Source organism: Manis javanica, chromosome 10, assembly GCF_040802235.1.
Source record: "Manis javanica isolate MJ-LG chromosome 10, MJ_LKY, whole genome shotgun sequence".
Classification (NCBI taxonomy): domain Eukaryota; kingdom Metazoa; phylum Chordata; class Mammalia; order Pholidota; family Manidae; genus Manis; species Manis javanica.
Window position 1 is genome coordinate 66,143,807 of NC_133165.1, and position 25,276 is coordinate 66,169,082.

A 25,276-nucleotide genomic window follows, 5' to 3' on the forward strand; every position below is an offset into this window, starting at 1 on the left:
CTATTGTAAATAGTGCTGTGATAAACATAGGGGTGCATATGTCTTTTTCAAACTGGGCTGCTGCAATCTTACGGTAAATTCCTAGAAGTGGAATTCCTGGGTCAAATGGTATTTCTATTTTGAGCTTTTTGAGGAACCTCCATACTGCTTTCCACAATGGTTGAACTAGTTTGGCGATCCTTACTGCTGTGAGGTGATATCTCATTGTGGTTTTAATTTGCATTTCTCTGATGACTAGCAATGTGGAGCATCTTTTCATGTGTCTGTTGGCCATCTGAATTTCTTCTTTGGAGAACTGTCTGTTCAGCTTCTCTGCCCATTTTTTAATTGGATTATTTACTTTTTGTTTGTTGAGGTGCATGAGCTCTTTATGTATTTTGGATGTCAACCCTTTATCGGATTTGTGATTTATGAATATATTCTCCCATACTGTAGGATGCCTTTTTGTTCTCTTGGTGGTATCCTTTGCTGTACAGAAGCTTTTCAGCTTGATATAGTCCCACTTGTTCATTTTTGCTTTTGTTTCCCTTGCCTGGGTAGATATGTTCATGAAGAAGTCGCTCATGTTTATGTCCAAGAGATTTTTGCCTCTGTTTTTTCCTAAGAGTTTTATGGTTTCATGGCTTACATTCAGGTCTTTGATCCATTTTGAATTTACTTTTGTGTATGGGGCTAGGCAATGATCCAGTTTCATTCTCTTACATGTAGCTGTCCCGTTTTGCCAACACCAGCTGTTAGAGACTGTCATTTCCCCATTGTATGTCCATGGCTCCTTTATCGTATATTAATTGACCATATATGTTTGGGTTAATATCTGGACTCTATTCTGTAACACTGGTCTGTGGCTCTCTTCTTGTGCCAGTACGAAACTATCTTGATTATTGTGGCTTTGTAGTAGAGTATGAAGTTGGGAATATAGTGTTATTTTTAAGCATACTTTTTAAATAACAAGTCTTGAAATACTCATTTGTATACAACTCCAGCGGCTGGTTGTGGGGCTTAATATATCACACAGCTGTTAATTCTGGTTTCTTTTTTTGGTAGCGGCACTTATGTACGCATTTGCCTGCAGTTCCCACCGCGGTCGGGAGGTGTAAACACATGAAATACAAAAATAGCACAACGGTAACGAAGTCCTAAGCGTCCTGCGCCGAACGCGGCTGCGGCCGGCAGGACCGAGATCCACCCAGAGACCTCGACGCGATGCCAGCCCGCCGCGCGCGCCGTCTCCTTTCCCTCACCTGCCAGGGCGGCGCGGCCCTGGCCGCGCGCCCAACTCCCCGATCGCCCCAATTGGCCAAGGCGGCGGGGATTGGGCGCGCGCGCGCGCGCGCGCGTAGAGCCCGGATGGGCCGCGGCTTCCGGCGCGCTCTCCGCGGGCTGCAGGGGGCGCGCAGGGGGCGCGCACCGGGCGCACCGCTGCTAGCTCGGCTCCTCTGGGGCCTGCGGGGCGCTGTGAGACTGGAGGGGAAACGGGGCAAGAAGCCGAGCTTGAGGGGCAGCCCCAGTCCCTCTGACCGAGGTCCTGCCACTTTCGCCGCCAGGAGCCTTCTCCTCCGGATCTAGTGCGTTCGGGCGCCCCGGCGGCCTGGGTCCCGCGAGTGGAATGGCCGCCAAGGCCCAGGGCGTCGTGCTTCCGCGCGCCCCGTGAGGGGAACTGGGGAGCCTCAAGGGGTCTCCCACCCGACTCTAAACACGGAAACCCCAGCGTGGTGAGGATCAGGTATCGGCCGGGAAACGCGCGGGCAGCTCTGGGTTTGCTTTGTGCTTGGTGTCTCCAGGCCTGCTCGCGTTCCCAGCACGCAGCCTTTGTGCCTTTCGTGGTAGGGGGGCGCGGGGCACCTGCGCTTGGGTGTGGGTGGTTTGTTGGGAGGAGGCGAGGTTGCCGTCACCCAGGAGGAGGAGGAGGACGGAGTTCCGGGCCCCCGCCGGGGCGGGGCAGCGGGAGGCTCCCCTGGGCTGGGGTAAAGGTCACTTGGGCGGGGGGCGCTGCGGGCGCCGCCGGCTCCCGACTCGGGGTCGGGCTAATGATGACAGGTGCTTGCTCTCTCCCGGTCGGAGCAGGGCGCTGACTGGGCTAGTTCGGGCTGGTTCTGTGGACAGGTTGACTCAGCTTTTCCTTCCGGGCTGGTCAAGTTCGGACACGTTCCTAGTTTGCAATGAAAGGAGCTAAGTCCTGACTTGCCTCCAGCTGGGGCTATTTAAACCGTGACTTTTCCCAGCTATTTTCACTGACGGTTGGAGATAGATACCTGTGGTCACCGACATACAGCACTTACTCTATTAATCCAGGTAAGGACTCACTTGCTAATGGCTTTAGTTTTATTAAAGGCGTTATTTAAAGACATTATATTTCTCATTTCTGTATGATTTTTGTCTCCTTCGCAGATGTTCCCTTATTTCAAGTTTTTATCGTGTGTTTTTTTCCTGCTCTTAGGCAAATGTGCAATACCAACATGTCTGTGTCTACTGATGGTGCTGTAAGCACCTCACAGATTCCAGCTTCGGAACAAGAGACCCTGGTTGGTATTTTTGTCTCAAGTGTAACTTTAAAAAAAAATTATTTTATGAGGTGAATTCTGTAGACCACAATTGTAGCAGGGCTCTTTAGGTGAAAATGTATGTACATAGCTTAAATCTGCCTCTCAGGGGTAACTATGTGGATAAATACTGTAAGAATCAGTATTTATTTTCTCAGCTCTTTTTAGCCCATTGGATTTAAAAGTGAGTTCCATTACATGCTTAGCATGGTTACTGAAGTTGTTTATGTGACCGATTATTTTTCTATTTTGACTTGTCAGTATTTAACTTTTTAAATGGTTTCTGAAACTCATAAAAGTAATTCGTTGCAAAGATTTTAGGCACTTCAGAAACACAAAGTGAAAACTACTTTGTCTCATTTCAGATCTTTTCTATGTACATACCACATATATACACACATGTGAATTTTAATCTGTGTTACTGTCTTGTTCTACTAAAACAGGATTACATTAGAGGTGTTTTGCAAATAACATCCATGTCAATAAATAAAAACTATAGAATTCTTTATAATGGCTCCATAATATACCAGCATTAGTATACCATTTTTTAAATCTACAGTTTTACTGGTAGATTTTTAAAGTTGCTTTTAGTTTTTGAGCTTTATAGTGTTTTGTACATGTATCCTCACACAAGTTTTACGTAAAGATTTCTGTAGGAAAAATTTTACAGAAGTAGGACTCTAGGTCATAAACTGTACACATGTATGATTACTACTTGTAAATTGCTAACCAAAAGGTTTTAACAGTTTTCACTTTTGCCAACACTATTACCAGTTTTTATAATTTTAACATTTTTTGGGCAAAAGGTACTTTATCACTGTTTAAACTTGAATTTCTGTAATCCCTGGTGAGGTTGGGCATTTTGTAATTCATTAAATCATTTTCTTCTGGGATTTGCCATGTTTTATCCACTTTTTTTTAGGTTTATTGTGTTTTTGTTTATTGTAGTTTTCTGTGTTTCAGGTGTATTTAACTTTTATGTTGTCTTTTCCCCATTGAGAATGTTTTTATGACTTTTATTGGCTTTTGAATTTCATACCATTCTTATGAAAACTCACCCACCTCAAATTTATGCAAATACATTCCTGTATTTTCTAGTATTTAAAAATCTTACAGCTAGATCTCTCTTCATCTGGAATTTATTCTTTTTGTTCTATATGTTAATTAAGAATGGTATTCTCTTCTATAGTAGTTTTCCTGTTAATGTATGTCTTCCAAGTCTTAATAAAAAGTGATGGCTTTCCATTGCAGATTTTTATCTTGAGTTGTTTTATGTAGCTTGAAGTTACTATTACATATATAAAATTTAAGGAGAAAGGAAGTTTATGTCTTTTCTGAGTTCGTTCTTTAAATAGCTTGAATGTACAATGCATTAAAAATGTGTGATTGGAACAATTAATGATTTAATACTACATTTATTGGGTGATTTAAAATTTTTCAATTGACAAGCTGGAAATAGGCAGCTTTGCTCAGTGTTAGTTAGATCTCAAACTGTGATGCTGTCAGATTTCAAAGTTAGACAGAAAGGTAGGAATATATCGAAGAGAGGTACATAGTTATCAGTCTGTATGGGGGGTGGCTAAGTATAAAGATAATTGAGTTTTGAAGATTTTGAAAAAGCAACAGATAAGTAGAGAAAGAGCATAAACACGTTACATCCCTGCTCCTTGCTAATTATTTTCTCAATACCATTTGCAAAGCCTGTAGATCAGGGTCAGGCACAAACTATATAGCCTATGGGCCAGATTTGGCCTGCTGCTTGTTTTTGTAAAGTTTTACTGAAAAGCAGACATGCTTATTTGTTTACATATTATTTATTCTTCTGAGTCAGACCATCTGGCAGAAAAACAAACAATTTACTATCTGGTACTTTATAGAAAAAAATTATCAACTGATATAATTGGCTGGCTCCTTGAATACAGGTCATGTCTTCTCTCCTTTTTTTTTTTTTTTTTTGTAGTACCTAGCACTGTCTGGTGCATGTAGAAGCTCAGAAATGTTTGAAAAGCAGATAATTGAAATGTAGATCAACTAAGAGGCAGCATGATATAATAGGAAGAAAATGCTGGCTTGTAGTTGAGGGATATGAGTTACAGTCTCAGATCTGCTCTTAATTATTCTTGTCAGCTTGGGTTATTTTAAGTTCTCCAACTTTCAAGAACCCAATCTATAGAAAGAAGAGATTGATAAAAGGACTCACTAAAGATTTAGTTTTTTCTCTTGGATTTTGTAATTTAGCCTACAGTAAGCTCATTGAAGTATTTCATTTATGGTTGAGTTTGTAAGTAGTAAGAAGAGATAGAAATAATTGGAGGAAAAAATAATTTCCACTGCCTTTGCATAGGTAGAATTTCAGATTGGAACTGATATTACTTGAGGAATCTAATCATTTGTATAATAGTTAGATTCTAGCATTTTTTTACCAAACCCCTTGACAGTCAGTGGTATTCAGTTTCTAGTTCTGTTGCATTAAGTGAAACCATGACTTGTTTTTGAGGTCTAACCTTGTGAGGTTGTTAAACATAGTGTCTATTGAAAAATCCCTTATGGCTGTGTTTGCTGCAGGTCTTAAAGTTCTGGAATAATTTTGGAAGTATAATAGCAACTCTTTGTTCTTTATAGGTTAGGCCAAAGCCATTGCTTTTGAAGTTGCTAAAGTCTGTTGGTGCACAAAAAGACACTTATACTATGAAAGAGGTAAGCTTAATTAGAGTTAATGAGATAATAAATGCCTTACAGGTTACATATAATTGTGGGGAGAAATTGGCCATATGGGATTTTTCAGTAATAATATTAAGTATTGTGTCATTTGGATTATAACTTGAAGCTGAAAGTTCTAATATGCTTGAATAGCATTTCACAGCTAGGTATTCAGAGACAAAGGGAAGCTCTGTATGTGTTACCATTTTTGTGGTGTGGGCCCACTTGGCAGATGGGTAAAGTCTTCTCAGATTAATTCCTTTTTAGAGTCATATTTTTAAATACATGAAACAAAACATAGGATTACAAAAGAAACATTATATTAAAATACAGTTTTGAAGGGGGGAGCCTAGTAAACATAATGTTCTTCATGTAATTGCAGATTAATGATAACAAAATAAAAAAAAATAGTTTTGAATAATGAGCAGTATAATTGATACTTTGAGATTATACCAAGCATAGTATCATTTGAAAACATGTGATTTTTATTGGTGGCAAAATCACAGGTTTTACTAATACTTTGTGGGGGTTTTGCCTGTATTTGTAATAGAAGGAAAAGCTGAATTTCCGTTAAAAGTTAGCAAAAATAAAGATAAATTTTTTCTCCATCCAAATTAATGGACCCCCTGAATCCTATCCAAGGGCTTCTTGGTCATCCATGGATGTACACTACACTGATCTTTCTGGGATAGAGGTGAGCTGATTCATGAACATATGTTCTGTTTAATGCATTCATTTCAGTGTATTCTCTGGCTTTAAGTTTGTGCACTGAAGCATGGTTTTCAGTGAGAGATTGGGCCATATAAGGCAAAATTTCAGTATGAATGAAATAATGCATCTTCCCCATCTCTCCTACTTAATTTATGGAGCTCTGATGACTTAAAACACTTAAGTACCCTTACATACATCAGGATAGTATGGCAGGAAGAAATTCCAGACCATTTTCCTTTTCAGCCACACTTGTTTGAATTTCTTACAGGATGTTTGGTAGGAATCTAGGTTCTCTTTCTCTTTTCCCACTGTCAGCCACCTTTCCAGTCTACAGTTACATAGAAATATTTCTTTTAAGTTGAAGGCTGCTTATCGAGGTAAGTCTGTAGAGTGCTTACAGGAAAGCGTCAAGGTAAATGATGTTTTTTAGGGCTCTTAACTTGAGTTTGACAATATGTAATCAGTTAAGGAAACAAACAAGTATGAATTTAGTATATAGAAATGACAGAATTGATCAAGGCCATATGTAGACTTAGAATACTTATGCTAAACTATAGCAGTAATGTATATATTGTCTGAAACAGTTTTTAGTTGTAAGATCTTTGTTCTGACGTATAGGAGAGCAGTGAAAGCTAGTATGGAGTAGTAGAAAAAACACTGGACTAGGAGTTAGAAGACCAGGTCAATTCCCTTATTTCTAATACAGTGGTAACAATTCTGTGAAATACCAGAAGAATGAGACAATTTTTGTAGAAGTACATCGTAAACTGTAAAACACCATACATATTTAGGTGATTGTTACTAGGTTTGTATGTGGATGTTTTAAAATATATTGCCTACTTGGTCTTAATGGAGCACAGAGAATATAACTTGTATATGCATGTTTCAAGGTTATTATTTTGATTATTATACAAATTATATTGGTATCTTCAGGGCTTTTTTCATTCACTGAATCCTTCCGAACTGTTGCATAATGTAGTTTGTCATTTTCCTGTCTTCCTCATCTGTGATGATTTCAGAGGCTGCTGAGATATTTGGTGTTTGGGGACTATTGCTAAATGCTTCTAGGTCACTGCTGTATTGTAATGGGTGTTTTTGATTCAGTAACTTTTTTCTACTATCAATGGTTTTGCATTTTGTTGCCTTTTCCCTTCTAGTAATAATACCTAGATACCTGAGCAGAATTAAAAAGTCTGCCAAAAAAAAAAAAAATACATTTTTTAAGGTTTAAGTAATTTGCAGAAGCAATATTTCTTTCCATCAAATGAAAAGAAAAAGATTTAAAAGCAGCTTTTTTAAGAGTACAGAATGGTTGTCATTCTACATGGTTGTGGATGTGGTTGCTGGTTGTTTAAACTTCTTCAGGAAAATGAGATACTGATTTTTTTAAACTAAATTTTGATTTTCTTGAATGCCCAGAAATCATGTTTCTGTTTCAGGTTATATTTTATCTTGGCCAGTATATTATGACTAAACGATTATATGATGAGAAACAACAGCATATTGTATATTGTTCGAATGATCTTCTAGGGGATTTGTTTGGAGTGCCAAGCTTCTCTGTGAAAGAGCACAGGTAAGTTTTTCAGTGTAGTCCATTGTAAAAAGCCAGCTGAGCAAACATTTCAGTTCACCCCCTCTCGTTCCCTTTTATCAGAGTAAGATTGTTACAATATATACAAGAGGTGCTGAAATTTAATCTCTTAGCAATATAGCATATTACTTGAGAACCTGAGTTCTAGAATCTTACAAAACCTGCATTTGAGACCTAGCTCAATTATCAGCTGTGTGACAAGGTAAATTGACTTACTGCAAGTTCTAAGTCTGCCCTGTTTATAAAGTATGGGCAATATAAGAACCTCATGGAGGTTATAAAGAGACAATGTGTAAAAGTAGCATTTGGCACATAAAAAGCATTTATATATTACAGTTATTGCATGTTAAAAATATTAGCCACTTTCAAAGATAATCTTTATACCACCCTGTGGTAAAGGTCTAAATTTGAGCCTAATTATTTCAGAGACCATTTTCTTTGTCATATAAACATTATGGCACTTAATCAGCTGAATTTAACCCAGATAACACTTCTGCAGTTATTCTACTGGGAGCTGTAGACACTTTTTCCTGTCATTCTTACTTTACATTTGGAATTCCTTGCCCCATTTGGTTTAGCATAGTCTGTGTGTAGCCTTAGCATGTGTATTTTAATAAATGGGGTAAATTCTTTTCACTGAAACAATTAACTAGATCCTAATATTTAATGCTCAATATTAGAGCTAAAAAGATAATTAAATGGGATATTTATAAGAACATTATGATATGCACAATACATATTCATTATTGAGTGTTCGGAAAAGACAGAAAGCTAAGAAGATTAGGGAAGAATGACTATCCAGTTGACCCTTGAATAACATGGGTTGGAGTGCCAGCCAACCCCTGCAAAATTAAAAATCTGCTTATAACTTTCAGCTCCCCAAAAACTTAGCAACTAATAGCCTGCTGTTGACCAGAAGTGTAACTGAGAACATAAACATTTTATTAGCACACATTTTATATGTTTTCTGTATTATATACTATTTTACAATAAGATAAGCTAGAGAAAAGACAGTATTTTATTCAAATTGTGGCAGATCTTCAAAACATTTTCCAGTATATTTATTGAAAAAAAATTTGCATTTAAGTGGACTGGCACAGTTCAAACCCATATTGTTCAAGGGCCAACTGTATTTAAAAGTCTGGTTAAGTAGTTTAATATGTTTTTGTGTTTTAAAGTGCATCTTTTTTTTCTCTCTGCAAGGAAAATATATACAATGATCTACAGAAACTTGGTAGTAGTCAATCAGCAGGGTAAGTTAATTTTGAATACCATAAAAATTTAAAGACATTTTGTGTATGTGTAATCATTTTACAGCCGTGATTCTCGTTAAAAGTTGCTTTAATTATATAATTACAATAAAAGAGTGCTAAATTTAATAGGAAGAAATATGTATGAAATAAAACAACAATACTAAGATTTTAATGAAGAGTTATGATATGTAAAGTATCTTACATTAATTTAAGCCTTGAGATACCAGCATTAGAATTGTTTTGAAGATAATTTCAGAAACTCCTTTGTAGAGATGTACTGAAAGGCTTTGGTAAGTAACATATCTAGGTAGGACCATTTGAATGGATGGGTCCTTTTTTGTTTTTATAACAGACAAAACTATCAGTTTGTTTATGCAAGTGGAATTTTACTTCCCCACCTTTGGGCTTACAGTTCTTAATTTGCTATTTTTGGGTCACATATCCCTTTGATAATCTGATAAAAGCACTGGGTTCTCATTCCAGAAAGATACACATAAATATCCACAGTGGTATGCTGGTAAATGTTTAAAAACCCATTTTTCCAGGGAAAATCCCCATTTGTAGTGGTTGCTGGTTTCCGTCATGTAAATACCCCCACTATGGCCATTTTCAGGCTGCAAACGTGGAGTTGGGAAGAGAGGTACATAGTCTGCTTCTGAGTGTCGTGGCTTAGCACACCACAGGCTTCTTAAAGCCCATCCTTGAACTACAATTAAGAACTGTTCTCAGAAGTTTGCTTACTCCCCAGAATGAACTGACCACTACTTTGTGCTCCCACTCTTCTGTATTTATACTTTAGACTTTATTGTTATATTACTTTGTTACACTTGTTTATATTTCTCTTTCCTGTATCTTATTCAGTTTTGCATTCTGCATCACACACGTGTTTTATTAATACGGTGTTTAATTATAGTGTTGAATTGAATACTCATTCTTCGAGAGTTAGGATTTAAGACCCAGAAAAGGGCATCGCCATCATAGCCTAGAAAAGAAGTAATTATTAGGGCCAGTGACTTGACATTTTATTGTTTTACAGAGCTTTTTATGAAATTAAATGAAGGCTAATAAAGTAAACACCTATAGTATCTCTAGTAGTATTTTCAGTTTTTTGAAGTATTCTTTCATTTAAATGAATCTTGTTAGACTACTAGGAAAATTATATTAATGAAACAATAACCTACAGATTGCTTATGTCATTTCCATTTTGAATTTGTTTCAGGTTTCAGTTTAGTAGAATTAACTTCAGAACTCCTCCTTATGAGTGTTCTCAACCTTGCCACACTTTGTACTTCCTTTTTATTACATCTGTTTCATAACATTTCCTTTATTATACTCAAAATACAACCTATCTATATGTACAATTTAAAATCAATGCCATAGTATATTATACAATATAGTACCATAATACAAAGAAGAAATACACTTGTGATAGTGTATATAATTTCAAAATGTTAGCTCAGGCCTGATTTCAGTGTTAAAATGAAGATGTTTTTAAGGCAGTAGCAAAGGGTATTTGGTTATGATCTTTGCTAATTTTATATATTGCATATCTGCGTTTTTGACTTTTGAGCTCCAGATCTGTACATCTACCTACAAACTGAACCTGCCTACCTGAGCGATTTTTGTCCACTTTATCGTCTTCCCACCCAGATATGTTCATCTTCCGAGCTACTTTCTTGGTGAATGGTGCCACCCATTCATCTACCCAAAGTGAAATCTTAGGATCCTTCTCAGCTTCTCCCTTTCCTTGTATATCAGACAACAAGGCTTTTTCACTTTTACCTTTATACTTCTTTTAGAAGTGACCTTTTTCTGTGCTTCAGGTCAGGCTTTAATGCTTTTTCATTTGTATTATTGCAATTACTATTTTAATACTAGCTTCCCCCTATTCTCGCCAGAGTGACTTGTCATTTCTCGGCTTAAAATAATCATATAGGGGTCCCTTATTTCTCTGTGGATAGTACTCACTGTGGACTAGCAAGTCAGTTTTCTGTCTTGAATTAAACCTTTTTAATCGCGAGTTGGATGCAGCAGTGCCTTAGCGAAGCCTCTGAAGTATCAGCTGGGGAGAATGCAGTGATGTGGGATTGGTGGCATAAGGGCTGCTTGTTGATATCCTTGTGCCATGTAGCAGGGCACACCAGACCCGTTATCGTCCTGCTTACATTGTAGTAGTAATGAATTACCTGTAGTTCCCTGCAACAGGCATTGGAGGTTCACAGCTGGATGCTTTTATCACACAGTGTCCCCTCTGTAGAATGGCCTTTCCTAGGCCTACTTCATATTCCACTATAAAAGCTTTTCTGATTCTTTGTTTCTTAGACCTTGTCCCGTCCCTACCAAATAGTCATGGCTCCATCTTCTTTACTAATTTATCTTATAATACCTTTTTTATTGTGCTTATTACACTTTATAATTAATTACTCTTAGGTATTTTCTGTATGAATGTTGAATTATTTATGTCTCCAGTATCTAGCATAGGGATGGCTCTGTTTAATATTTGTTCAAAGATTAAATTGTGTAGCAGTTTGTCCTGGACTAAAATCTGTTGAATAGCCCTTTCTTTCAGTTTGTGATTCTTTGTTTTTATTTTCTATCAGAATCATCAGATTCAGGCACATCTGTGAGTGAAAACAGGTGTCACCTCGAAGGTGGGAGTGATGAAAAGGTAATCTTGAAATGAACTCATTCAAGTATTGATGTTTCTTGAAAATTGGAAAGGTTATTTAAAACAAATGATTTTTAGCTTCCTGGTGTTAACAAGTTAAGTTTGGGTTGGTTTTTTTTTTTCCCCCCCTTTGAATGCTTAGGACCCTGTGCAAGAGCTACAGGAAGAGAAACCTTCATCTTCAGATTTGGTTTCTAGACCATCTACCTCATCTAGAAGGAGAGCAATTAGTGAGACAGGTATATATGAATCTTGGCACTTTCAAACTGCTTTTCAGTGTTCACTCTCTAATGAAATTAGTGTATTTAGGCTCAATGAAATTGTGCCTTTTTGGTTTAGATGATTGAATTTGAGTTTCTTATTTTATGTAATATTATTTGGTTTAAAAATTGCTTTCTTAGCAACATTTTTCTAGTTGACTATAGCAGATATACTTTCCTATGCTCCACTGGCGTTTATAGTTAGCCAGCTCTCTCTTATTCAGGATAATTCAGGACAAGGATGTAAATTCTTGTTTTAGTCATTATTCTTAGCTACCTTAGCAATTAAAATATTTAATGGTTGTTTCTAATAAATGATAAATCCAGTAAGTTTAAACGCAGAGAACGTAAAGAACAACTAAGAAGATGAGGTAAAGAAAATAGCTGAGAACATTTTTACAAAGACAGTGGAGGCAGAGGAGGCTATTACCTGATCAAAAGTCCTACTACCTAAAATTGTGTGTGTGATTCAGATGAAAGAAGAGGTCAGCAGACACAGATTAGATAAGCCTAGACTAGAATCTTGTACATGAGAGTAGTGATAGTAGAGGATGTCTTTACTAAATCATGGGCTTGGAATAAACAGTTATTTGGGGGAGGGAGATCAAGGTGTATCTGTATTTTATGCCAAAATGAAGTCTAAGTGAATTTAAAAGATGAATTTTAAAAAGTGCAACATTTTGAAAGATACTTACTTTAAATTGGACAGTGTTAATATCCTTACTACATAAAAAGTTCTCAAAAATATATTTAAAAATCCAAATAGCAGAAAGAACAAAACAAGTTTTTCATGATATATCCAAATGACTGATAAATTTCAGGAAGTGGGAGATTTTAGCAGGTTGGCTTTACAGATAATAGAAAAATACAAAAAGAGGTCTTTTGTGGTTTATCAAAAAGCAGATACATTTTTTCATGTGTTGGCACTGGTATACTATTGGTGTATCAATTGGTATACATTGGTTAAACCTTTATGTATTATAAAAGGGCTTGGAGTTCTTTATCTCAATTTTATCTCAATAACTAGTTTTAGGAATCTATCTTAGGGATATAATCAAATTCAGCTGAATAAGATTATATGTAGAGATACTAATTATAGCATTATTTACAATTTAAAGCATACCTGATGATAAGAATGTCTTCACTCTATCCAGGCCTTGTCATCTCTTGCCTCCCCTGCAGCACCTTGCTGATTTTCTCTCTGCTTCTACTCTTTTCTCTTTCTGTTTCTTCACACAGTAAAGAGATCATAAAAGGTAAATTAGATAATGTCACTTCCTCACTTAGCTACTTTGGTTACTTACCATTGGCTTCGAATAAAACCACACTTCTCACCTTGGCCTACAAGGCCCTGATCTACCTTTAATCTGGTTTTTGGCCTTTCCCTCACTTTCATTGTGTTTCAGTTGTACTAATTCCTTGGTTCCTTGAACAAGTCAAAACTCTTTGCTGCTTTAACATGTTTGCACACAGTTTTTTTTCTGCCAGTTCATCTACCTCAGCCTTGCCGGACAAGCTCCCATTTTTCTTAAATGAGTTTTGCTGACCTTCTCAGAGAGGCTGTCTCTAACCAGCCAGAATGGTAGAATCTTGTTCACTTTTCCTTAGCATCCTCATTGTTTCACTTCATAGCACTCATGATAGCTGTAAATCATTTTTTCCCTGTTGCCTTGATGTTTGAATGTGAGCTTCCTTTGGTGGCAGGGGTGATGGCTGACTTTAGTTTTGTGCCCACTGCAAGTGTAGGACCTGAGTGTTTTGGAAATTCAGAAAGAGATGACTTCAAAAGACAAGAGAGGGAAATGGAGTGAGCAAAGGTGTGAGGATTGTATATGTTTCAGGCATATGGATTGTATCTCATGTGATCCCATACTGTTAGGTACTTAACATATAAGGCTGCAGTGAGCACTTTTGCACATACATCCTTAAATAATTACACAAGTATTTCCCTAGGATAGAGAACTTGCCCAAAAAATACTGCACTGTTTTGCATGTCTACCAACAGTGTATCAAAATGTCTTTTCTGTCTAATCTCTTGAGACTGTGTCATTTTAATTTTTGTCATTCTCATGGGTAAAAGTGGTATCTCATTTTGTTTTGCATTTCCTTGATCACTAAGAGATAGAAGATATATTTTTTTCATGTTTATTAGTCATTTGTATTCTGTGAATTGCCTTTTCATTTTTGACTTTAAGTTTGTGTTTTATTTGGTGGAAGGGCTTTGTATAAAATGAACATTAACCATTTTATGTATTTTGCAGATATTTTAAGTTGACATTTGACTTTTAATTTTTATGGTATTTCATTTTGCCATGTAAATCTTAATATAGTCTAATCTTGATAGTGTTTTTCTTGAGAGTCATAACTTCCCCACTCAGTATTCTAAGAATATTTTCTGTTAAGTATTTAGATAGTTTTGTTCTTTGGTTTTGGTTCTTTAATTCACTTGGAATATATTTTTATGTCTGATGTAAGATAGGACTCTCACTTATTTTCCTGACAGATTTGGTAACATTCTGACTGTAAGTCAGAGGTAGTTTATTATTGAAAACGGACTGTTTCACTGGGTATTGAATCCAATACAGGGTATTCTGGAAATTGAAATATTAAGAATACTATTTAACTAAATTAAGCATTATTAATTATTTGTTTCAGAAAAAAGAATGAAATCTTAGATCCTAAAGATTGGTTTAGATAGAAAATTCCTATATCAGTTATTGAAAGCTCTAGATGGATTAAATTGATTGTGACTTAATGGAGAAGAAGTTCTGAGAGCAGCTTTAAAAAAACTTAAAAATACATCATTCTGCTATAACTCGGCTGGACAGATCAATAAAACTGTTGACTTTGGAAACAATAGTAACTGACTTTCTCTGTTTACTTTCATTGAAACTAAATTTCAGTACATATAGGTACTCAGGACAGCTCAATTTCTAAATAAATCATAGTAGAGCAATTTAATTAACTTTTTTTTCCTTACATGTCTAGAAGAATGTTCAGATGAATTACCTGGTGAACGACAAAGAAAGCGCCACAAATCTGATAGTATATCCCTTTCCTTTGATGAGAGCCTTGCTCTGTGTGTCATAAGGGAGATATGTTGTGAAAGAAGCAGTGGCAGTGAGTCAACAGGGACTCCGTCAAACTCGGTAATCTCATCTGCAAATAAAACAAGACTCTCATTTTTGAAAATCTGGTTCTGGTAGTCCTTATAAATGTTCAGATGGAGTGCACATATATGTTACAGGATTGCTGCCATACATTGTGTTAAATTTTTCTTTCATATAAAACGACTGCATGGATCTTCCCCACCTCCACCCCCAGGTTTGGGGAGAAGGGTGGAAAATAGTGGAGTTGCACTAGACTGTGTTGATAAGATTAATACCAATATTAATAGTCATTAAGGTCCACCCTGCATATTGGAGATTCTTGTAGGGCCACTACACCAGTAGTAAATTCAAATAAATTGATGTATAGAGTAGTCTTGAGAATTTAGAAGTTACACATTTAAAAAAATAGGGGAACAAAAGGAAAAATTTGGTTCACTTAGGTGTCTTAGAATTTTGAGACAAATTCATCCAAAATATTTAGGGTAAAAATACTTTTTAAATGTGGCTAACAGCAAATAAGCATAGTCTGAGCTCCACATTTGTCATGTGTCTAGACGGAGAAGGTCTGTTAGCTAAGGCTGTGAAATGGTGGTGTATCACTGCATAGATGATGATGGGAGAGTATCAGATCTTTTGATTGAAACAAAATCCCGAAGCATTAGCTAGGAGTAAAATTCTTAAGAGATGTCACTGAAAGAGGTTTGGTTAAAAAAAAAAGTTCTTGCTAACAAGAATGCTTAACAGATGGAATATTTTCTTTCTTATCATTAAACATTTGTCTTTAAAATGTTACTACAATTGGAACCTTTGTGGTATGGCAGTGTCTCATGATCATCCTGGATATTAATGATCATTTTAATGTTCTTTAGAAGTGTGACCGAACTAATTATGATAGTACCCTATTCTTTTTATGTATTCTCGCTACTTCCTGTGTTTATTTTCTCTCTTCCAAAGAAGGGTTTTATGGCTACAGATGTGCCCTCTGGAGTTAGTATTTAATAGAGCTGTTACTGTGTAAGCCACTAGATGGCGTGGTGAGCTCCCCTGAGAGCAAAATCTTTATTAGTAGGTATTTGTCTTCTTTATGTGTCAGGTTCCGTTTGGCATTGGAATTACAGTGGCAGTCATGGTGGATATGGTCCCTACCTTCACGGGGAGATAGATCATCAACAGTGAAATGATTAAAACATTTAATAAATGCTATGAAAAAAACACAGGTTTTTGAGAGCAAATATGCGATATCTAAAAATGGAATCCAATTAAAAAAAACTTAATATGTACACAAACTTCAAGTTTGGGTAATTGTATTCCTTATAAAAGGTTTAAATAGAACTACTATGCCCCATTATACTTATGGTCTTTGTTAAAGATGTTTCTTAATTCTAGCTAAATAATATTTAAAGCCCTTGTTATCAAGGCGTTTCTTTTTTTCTTTTTGTTAGGATTTTTAGAAGAGAGTATTGGACTATCTTTTAGTCTGTTGTTTCCAGGTTAAGTCCATACTTGTGAAAGCTTTTTGCAGGGTTTTTTTCCCTCTTCATTTTAGCTTACCTGATATAAGAATGCTCTAGTAATCATTTGGTGTAATCATTCACCCATTTGTAAAGAGAGTTAGAGGGAAGTGCCTCTCATCTTTTCTTCCTTTTGGGTTTAGTACATTTGGGAATTAAGGCTATATTCTAAGCTCTGTACTAGCAATTTACATGATATCTCAGCAGCCTCAAACTCCATTTACAGAAGGGAAAACTAAGACTTAAGGGTTTCAAATAACTTATTTAAGGTATCTAACAGTTGTCACAGTTGGAATTTAGGCAGAACCAGGGACTTCTGACTTCAAAATGTAAAATCTCCCCAGATTAAATATGATCCTTTCTAAATGTACAGTATTTAAAAGTTTCTGGATCAACCTTTGAACATTAGCTGGAACTTTTAAAAACAACTTTTAATACTGCTTTCTTCATAATATCCTAGAATAGGGATAGTCAAGCTTTTCTGTAAAGAGCTAGATAGTAACTGTTTTGGGCTTTTCAGGCCACATGGTCTTTGTTGCATCTATTCAACTCTACTCCTGTAAGGCAAAAGCAACTATAGATAACAGGTAGACAAATGGGCATGGCTGTGTCCAGTAAAGCTTTATAAAAATAGATGGGTGGTAGGCCACAGTTTGCCAATCCCTGCTATAGAAGGTGCTTTCTGAAACTTGATTTTTCTTGTGATTTACTCTTTTATGCCAAACTTAGTGCACTGAAGATTAGTTAATTGAAGTATCCGGTTTGTTAGGTTACTTTGCTAAAAATACTGCATTCTAATTTGACTTGTGATTTTAATCTAATTGTTAATAGTGTCCTTGTTTAAAACTACAACTTGGTGAATGTTATTTTTACTACTACTACATTCTTAATATCACTGTAAAAATCCATTTTTTGACCTCAGTTATACTTTATTTTTGTTTTTGTAAATGATGAAAATATTGGAGATTATATAATCCAAACTCTTCATAGATGTGAAGTAGCTGTGGCTTTCACAGGTTAAATGTGTCCAAAGTTACATAGCTATTTAGTAGAAAATCTAGAATTTAGATTTGTGTGTGTTCTGACTCCTAGACCAATGTAGTTTCTCTGGTTCTAGCCTTCTGCTTTGCATATGTTCCTATTCTTAGCCACTGACAGCAATTATTATGGGACTCAAAGTCTTACTGGCTTTTGTACTTTGAAATGAGGACTTACATGAACAGATACAGAATTTTAAAAACGAATTTAAAAAATTATTCCTGAAAGGTCTTTCAAATTATTCTCAAAGTTCATTAAAAACATAAGTCTTAAAATTATTGTGTATCTTCAAACTACTTGTATTTTACCAATCTGAAGATGTAAAGATGATCAAGACATGGTCTTAACTCTTAAAGTGGGTATAATTCAAGTAAGAAACATGCATACAAAATTATGTTTTGCAAAATTTATGGGTGAAAATATATTCAATAATACACAAGTAGTAAAGATAATTAGAGGTGGAAGTACTCTTAGCTGTGGTATTGGCAGAGGCTTTGGCAAAACAGATGAGTATGTCTTAAAACATGTTGAGTTATTCAAGTTAATTTGCAAGTAGAAGTGCCAAGTTTGATTTAGGAAACAAATCGATCTGGCTGATTGCTCATATTTAGTGTGTGTTGGGGGGTATCTAGTTGGAGATAAGCTGAAAATGTTGTCATACTGTTCGTACCTTGAATACCAAGGGGGTTTGCTCTCTATGTAATGGGGTTTTGAACAAGGAAAATAATACTAATTTAAATCACATTTTCCCCCCCAATTTTAGGATCTTGATGCTGGTGTAAGTGAACATTCAGGTGATTGGTTGGATCAGGATTCAGTTTCAGATCAGTTCAGTGTAGAATTTGAAGTTGAGTCTCTTGATTCAGAAGATTATAGCCTTAGTGAAGATGGACAAGAACTCTCAGACGAAGATGATGAGGTAAGTTTTTTCTCTTAATTATATTTAAGTGTTGTTAAATATTTTCCATACTCATTGACCAATAAGATTGAAATAATATATTCATATTTCATTTGAAATCTTTGACTCTTGATTTATGCAAACTGGAATATTGTTTTGTGGACTTGAGACTTTTGTAGTTCCTTGTCTGATTGAATTCTTATAACTACTAATGCCAGAAGTCAGTAGACCTTAATGAGCGTTCATCTGTTCACTTTTTTGAGTATTCAGTTCTTCTCTTGTCATATTAATTTACTTTTTATGAAAGTAAAGCATGCATACAGTTGAAGTCACACAGTCCCTTCAGATCTGTTTCCTGAAGGTGACTACTGTCAACATTTCTTGCTGTTTCACAGTTACTTAATATTTCTGTATTTATAAAATAAAAATGTTTATACTGAATTTTTTGCTTTATCTATTTTAAACACTCTATTGCCTTTTCACCACAGTGGGTGAGGATTTCATTGTTCTCCATTTCTTCCCCTTTATATTCACCCATTCCATTTGACCTTCATTTTAGCATGTACTTCTGTGTATGAGGAATTCTGTCTGTTCAGGACTTAGCACTGAGAAGCCTTCCTGGTTGAAGAAAAAAGGTGATGAATTGATTCTAATGGATTTATTTTATTAGGTATATCGAGTTACTGTGTATCAGGCAGGAGAGAGTGATACAGATTCATTTGAAGAAGATCCTGAAATTTCCTTAGCTGTAAGTATGCATTTACTTTTTTAAGGAATCAAAAAATAACATTGAGGTAAAGGTTAGAAAAGTATGTCGTTTACTGAGATATTTTTTATAAAGTTAAAATACTTTTTTAAAGTTTTAGTGATTTGAAGCATTTTATTTGTATTGGGAACTGTTGCTACATTTTTGGTTTTTTTTTTTTTTTATTGGTGCTGGAATTTGAACTTTTAAAGACTTAATCGTGGAGAATTTCAAGTATGTATAGCATAGAAAATAGTGTGATTTATGTCCAGTATACATGCTGCTCAGCTCTAACAGTTATCAGTATTTTGCCAATCTTGTTGAATGTAAACATCTTTCATACTGATTTGTACTAGAGAATGCGGTGGGATTTGCTATTAAAGAAACCAGGACTTAAATATTTACATTTTATGCTGTACTGGCTTTCAGAGGTGTTGGAATTTGTTGGGATTCTTTTGCAGAATATTATTTGCTTTAATTCTTGCTCTTTATATTGTCTTATATTTGAGTAGGAAATCTCATTTCTCTTTTCTGAGTTGAAAACAAGTTACTATCTAAATGCAAAAAAGGTGAAATTGTGAGATTTTTGAAAATTTTTTTGCTGTATTCGAAAATAACTCAAGTAGTTGACACATGTCAGGTTGAGTGAAATGTTTCACACATAGATATTGCAACTTACTGTACTCGTTGAAGCATCCCCCTGTCCCTCCTCAAGACCTTAGTCTTTGGTTTTGTCAGTTACTGGAAACCTACTTTGAGAACTTGAAAGAACCAAGTGGGAGAATGAACAGTCTTCACCCATATTGCTAACCTCTTATGTCATCTGTCAGGCAGTTTAAAACTGGTTGTTACATTATTCATGGTAAGATAGGAAGGACCTCTATGTGCTGTTCTACACATACAGTGTCCTTAGGCAAGAGCCATGCTTAGTTAAGGTAGGGGATATGGCTATATTCAATAAAGAGACTGGGGATGTGGAGGAGTTTGTTATACAAATTGCATGGTGGAATGGGAAATGAGGTAAGGAAGGAAGAAGCAATTAGCAGTGATGAGAACACAAAAAAGGATAGCCAAGTAAGGGGCATACATTTTGGATAGTAACAAGGGTGGTAGATTTTAGCTGGCAATGATTGCTGAAGAATGCTTTAGCATTTCCTTTGTAGATGAAGTTAGGGGGCTGCTCGGGATGCTCAGTTGAGCCCTAGTTTTAGAGCATTTCTAAGGGAGTTTCAGTCAGTGGCAGACTGGGCGGTAGTTCCATTTAGATTGATCAAGTGGTCTCTGGGCACAGTATCCGGGGTTGAGCCTCTAAGGCAGTGGAGTGGTATGGGCCTCATTACAGGATAAACAATCCCATAGCATTTGCTTCAACTAAATGAACCAACTATAATATGTCCTGAAACAGGTAACTTTATGGGTATGTGGTTAAGATACACAGTGAATGTATTTTTGTTTTAGGATTTTTCAGCATGGTTTGGCTGGGGAAAAAAAAAGTAAAATCACATACTTGAGGAAAGAATTTACATGTTGAATGTTCTGTGTAAAACATGAAATGCTGAAAAGTGAGCTGTGTGTACACTTTACCTTAGACATACTGAAGCTGCTACATTGCTATGGTTGGTTATTACAGGGTTACAGAAACTAACTCTTGTTATTTCACTGAAGGACTATTGGAAGTGTACTTCGTGCAGTGAAATGAATCCTCCCCTGCCACCACATTGCAACAGATGTTGGGCCCTTCGTGAGAATTGGCTTCCTGAAGACAAAGGCAGAGACAAAGGGAAAAAGCCTGAGAAAGCCAAACTAGAAAGCTCAGCACAAGCAGAAGAGGGCTTTGATGTCCCTGATTGTAAAAAAAATACAGTGAATGAGTCTAGAGAGCCATGTGTTGAGGAAAATGATGATAAAATCACACAAACCTCCCAATCCCAAGAAAGTGAGGACTATTCTCAGCCATCAACTTCTAATAGTGTCATTTATAGCAGCCAAGAAGATGTCAAAGAGTTTGAGAGGGAAGACACACAAGACAAAGAAGAAAGTGTGGAATCTAGTTTTCCTCTTAATGCCATTGAACCTTGTGTGATTTGCCAAGGTCGACCTAAAAATGGGTGCATTGTTCATGGCAAAACGGGACATCTTATGGCATGTTTCACATGTGCAAAGAAGCTAAAGAAGAGAAATAAGCCCTGTCCAGTATGTAGGCAACCAATTCAAATGATTGTGCTAACTTATTTTCCCTAGTTGACATGTCTATAAAAATACAATTATATATTTCAACTATATAACCCTGAAAATTTAGACAACATGAAATTTATTTTTATTTTTTTACCTTGATATCAAAGGGCAAAAGTATCTCAGTTGCATGTGGATTTCTTCTCTCTAGTGTAATTCGCCTTCTTTGGGAGGGGAATAGTGAATACTTCCTTTTAGGAAAATTTCACTTCTGTTTATATTTTATATTTGGGTTTTAATGTAATTTGAATTGGATATGTAGCTCATCCTCTACTGCTAGCTCCTCATATTTTAAATAATTTCCACTCTCTCATAAATGAGAAGTATCTGATATCTTTTTAAAAATACAGGTAGGACATTTTAAATATAAATCTAGTACTTTTCATATAAGGAGAAAAAGTTTGTGTGAAAGATTTATTATTTAAATTTTAGGTACTTTTAAAATCTTCCAATCCTTAGTTTCTCTACTCTTCCAGAGCCTCTCAAAATAGTTTTTCAAGGTAAAAAAGATATCAGTGGTTGTATTTGGGGCCATGAAAGTAAAAGTGAACTACTTATTCTTCATCCTCTGGTATAGTAAGGGATAGGAGGTAATGATGTCAGTTGAGAAGTCTGAGCCACCATTTACCCATGAGACAGAACTCATAAGGTTCCCTAACATGATGTGGAATTATCTAGGAGTCTAACCTCTATATCTGTAACCCTTTTCCACACCTAGTTTCAGGAATTAGTGCAATCTTTTGTTTTCCACACATTGAAAAACAGTTCTAAGACACTTTAAAGTACTTTCTTGGGCTGGATTACATGGTTCCTGGTAGTTACCTAGGTTTCAGACTTTTGCTTAAGGCCAGTTTTAGAGGCCAGTGACTTCACAAAGACTTAATGCAGAAATTTAATAAACAGAAGGACTGTTTGTTTTTAAACTGCCTGAGAATGTCATAACTTTTTTCTAAATTGCCCAGAAACTATGTATCACTCGTCTTCAAGAATGACAGGGTCACAAGATAGGATTCTGAAATCTCTCTCAAACTGCATAGACTAACATCTTGATTTGTATTTAAATATGAATATTCAGCAAAATAGTGAAAAAAACCACTTAGATTTAAGGTCCCAGTGTTTTTCTCCTATCTGTGGCAGTTGTATATACTCAGGTGAGGATAATCAACTGAAACTATAAAGTGTTTAGAACTGAGAGGGATAATTTATCACATCAAGTTTGTGTGCCAGTTACTAACAGTACATTGTATTAAGCTTTAAACCATGTGCACAACTTAAACATGTATACATATGAGATAGTAGGAAACAAATGGCTGGAGGGATCAGTACCTTAGCCTAAGATTGGTTCTCAAATACAGTAAAAGCCTTATTACTAGAGGCTTACAGTACTTCAGCTATAGCTGAGTAGAATCAGTCCTTTCTAAGGGGAGTTGATAGTAAAAATGAGACTATAAACACTATATTCAGGGTATATTATGTAGTGATTGCGCTATTTATAAAACATTCAAATCTGTGCAGATAGGGTCTCATTCGGCATATCTACATTACAAATGGAGCCTTGATTGTCTAAATTTTTAGGTTTAGTATACAGATGTTTATTGGTTCACAAACACTTTATTAAATATTTGATTAAGAATTGTTTCAAGAATGTGATTATTGGATCTTACAAACAATTTTTCCATAGTAAAATGAAAATTATATTTGAATATCAATCAACTAGGTAATCAAAAGTTCAAGTCTGAATATGCTTGTTTCTGGAAGAGCTGTGCCTGCCCACTTTGGAAGTACATACAGTAATGGGCAGCTGATGTACTTGGGAGCCTCCCAACTTGAGAGACCAACTTGAGAGAATGGTGTTAACTAAATTGTAGGGTGACAAAATGCTGTTTTTTCTCTGTCTTGTTCACTTGTGTCACTGCATGGTAGGTTGGTGTAAGTGGTTTCTCAACAAGTGACAGATAACAGTTTGCAAGGGAAGTAGTTAGGGTGGGGATGGGAACTAGGGCTAGTCACCCTGCTCACTGGTCAGCTTGAAAAGCTATTCAAATTGCCTGTAATTTCTCTGAACCTAAATTCCATAAGACCAAGACTTCTTGATTATGATTCATGTATTTGGTGCTCAGTAAGAATGTATTGAATGAATCAAAGCATTGGGATCTGAGTCTTGAAGCTGGTTTTTTAAATCAGGATTGGTGGATCCCAAAGCCAGACTAGGGTTAGTTAATGGCATCATTTAGTTTGCTTTTTATTTTCAATAAGGGTTTTAAGATACTGGTTAGTGTGTAGTTATGTAGGCTCATGATACATGCAAATTGTCATGGCATTGTGAAATGTTTGTTGTTGTACTTACTGGTTTGGATGCTGAATTGGGTTTTAAGTTAGTATTTACCAAAAAAAATTATTTGTTTACCTGGAAGAAAAATCAGTTGTTTAAGTGTCTGTGGCCATATTGTCTCTCATAGCCGGCTTTGTTACACATGATAGGGAATTTTTGACATTTACAAAAAAAGGCTTTAAAAAAATAAATACATGACAACAGCAGCATATTAGAAGGGGCTCAGAAGTGTTGACTATGTTATAATATGGACTTAACAGGAACTAAGAAAAAGCAACAGTAAATAGAACGAGCAGTTTGAAGTGACAAGCAGATGGGAGTCGGTATGTGTTCAGTAATTTATGATAGCTGAATGCATTTGAAATGATATATACATATATATTTCAATATTAATATTGAAATACACTAATGGTATATTAATGAAATACATTAACGGTATATTTTTGTATTAATATTAGAATAATATTTTTTATAATTTTTTAGGAGAGGTGATACTAAACATACTTGAATTCTTAAATTAAAAAAAAACTTTAAAGCTCTTTTAAAGTTTCTTTTATTAAAAATGGTAGACATTTTCCTTTCATCCTTGTTTTAGTCCCACAGATTTGCCTTCAGAATGTATGATAGTTTAATGTCCTGCCAACAACCTAACAAGTCTGCTTAACAAAATAACTATCATTCACATTCTAGATTTCAAAATTTCAACTTTTTGTTTTTGCTGTCATGTTAGATGAATTTAAAATTTTAGTACTTTTATGTATGTGTTTAGTTTATACCTTCCCAGGCCATACCCTGTATTAGATCTTTCTACAAGATCAGTGTAAAATCTGCCTAAATGGGCTTTGGTCTCTACCATTTTTGGTTCATTTACAGATAATTCACAAATGCCTTCATGTCGCTTCCCTAATTTAAATGTAGAAAAGAAAGTTTCAGTAATTCCATTGCTTGTTGGATATCTCAAATGTTCTGCCTGAACAATTTAGACTTCAGAGGTTTCTATGAAACAAATTCTCACCATTATCTTCTCAAACCTTGCTGCAACAAAGTTCATTTGAATCCTTAATCTCCCATGACTTTTTATTTTTATAAATGGAAATATTTCCCTTCCTCGTGGAGAGGGAAGGGCTAAATTCAAATAGCAGATCAGGTACTTACTTGTTTAGTGACTTGAGAATTAGAGACAATAAATATTTTAAAGCCTAGGATTAAGTAAAGTTGATATAAGAATTGTAACAAAGTTGGGAAGCTAAAACAAAAATCCCTTGGTATAAAAAAGTTTTTCATCTTTTCTCATGATTTATTTTATTTCTTTTTAAGAGGCATGTGAGGAGACCGAATCCCTTTAGTTAGGAACTTTTCTATCCACAAGGTGGAAGCACTACATTGGGAGTTCTCTGAGTACATTCATTGATGGTAGGTAAACCCCTAACAGTATGGATGGCATACTCCTGGAAGAGAGAACATTGGGCTAGAAAGCATGAGGTTCTAGTTTTGGTTGTTACAACACAGACTGCAAATTTTGGTCCAGAAATTCTTCACTATTCGTCCTTTAGAGGTTCATGAGAAAATATATTGTGTATAAGAATTCCACACTTTGGTTTTAAAGGACAGATGTCCTTGACCCCCCAAAAAAGTTTGTTTCACTTTGACCTAAGTGAAGTGGCACTTTGCATGAACTTTGGCAATG

At 35.7% G+C, this 25,276-nt stretch overlaps 1 protein-coding gene across 11 annotated transcripts; it reads left to right on the forward strand.

Annotated features, from left to right (window-relative positions):
- The first annotated feature begins 1,348 nt into the window (after positions 1-1,348).
- On the forward strand, positions 1,349-22,180 carry MDM2 (MDM2 proto-oncogene). 11 transcript variants are annotated; one of them, XM_017656077.3, is made up of 12 exons: positions 1,349-1,723; positions 2,223-2,292; positions 2,438-2,522; positions 5,163-5,237; positions 7,391-7,524; positions 8,746-8,795; positions 11,396-11,463; positions 11,606-11,702; positions 14,715-14,872; positions 18,146-18,301; positions 18,951-19,028; positions 20,691-22,180. In XM_017656077.3, exons 3-12 carry the CDS (start codon positions 2,442-2,444, stop codon positions 21,264-21,266), a joined length of 1,473 nt encoding a protein of 490 aa, XP_017511566.3. In that variant the 5' UTR covers positions 1,349-1,723; positions 2,223-2,292; positions 2,438-2,441; the 3' UTR covers positions 21,267-22,180. The 11 variants fall into 11 exon arrangements, with proteins under 11 accessions (XP_017511566.3, XP_036872930.2, XP_017511564.3 ...); XM_037017035.2 differs by having other exon boundaries at positions 1,350-1,723; positions 2,065-2,292; positions 2,389-2,522; positions 14,712-14,872; XM_017656075.3 differs by having other exon boundaries at positions 1,350-1,723; positions 2,389-2,522; positions 14,712-14,872.
- Positions 22,181-25,276: the final 3,096 nt, after the last annotated feature.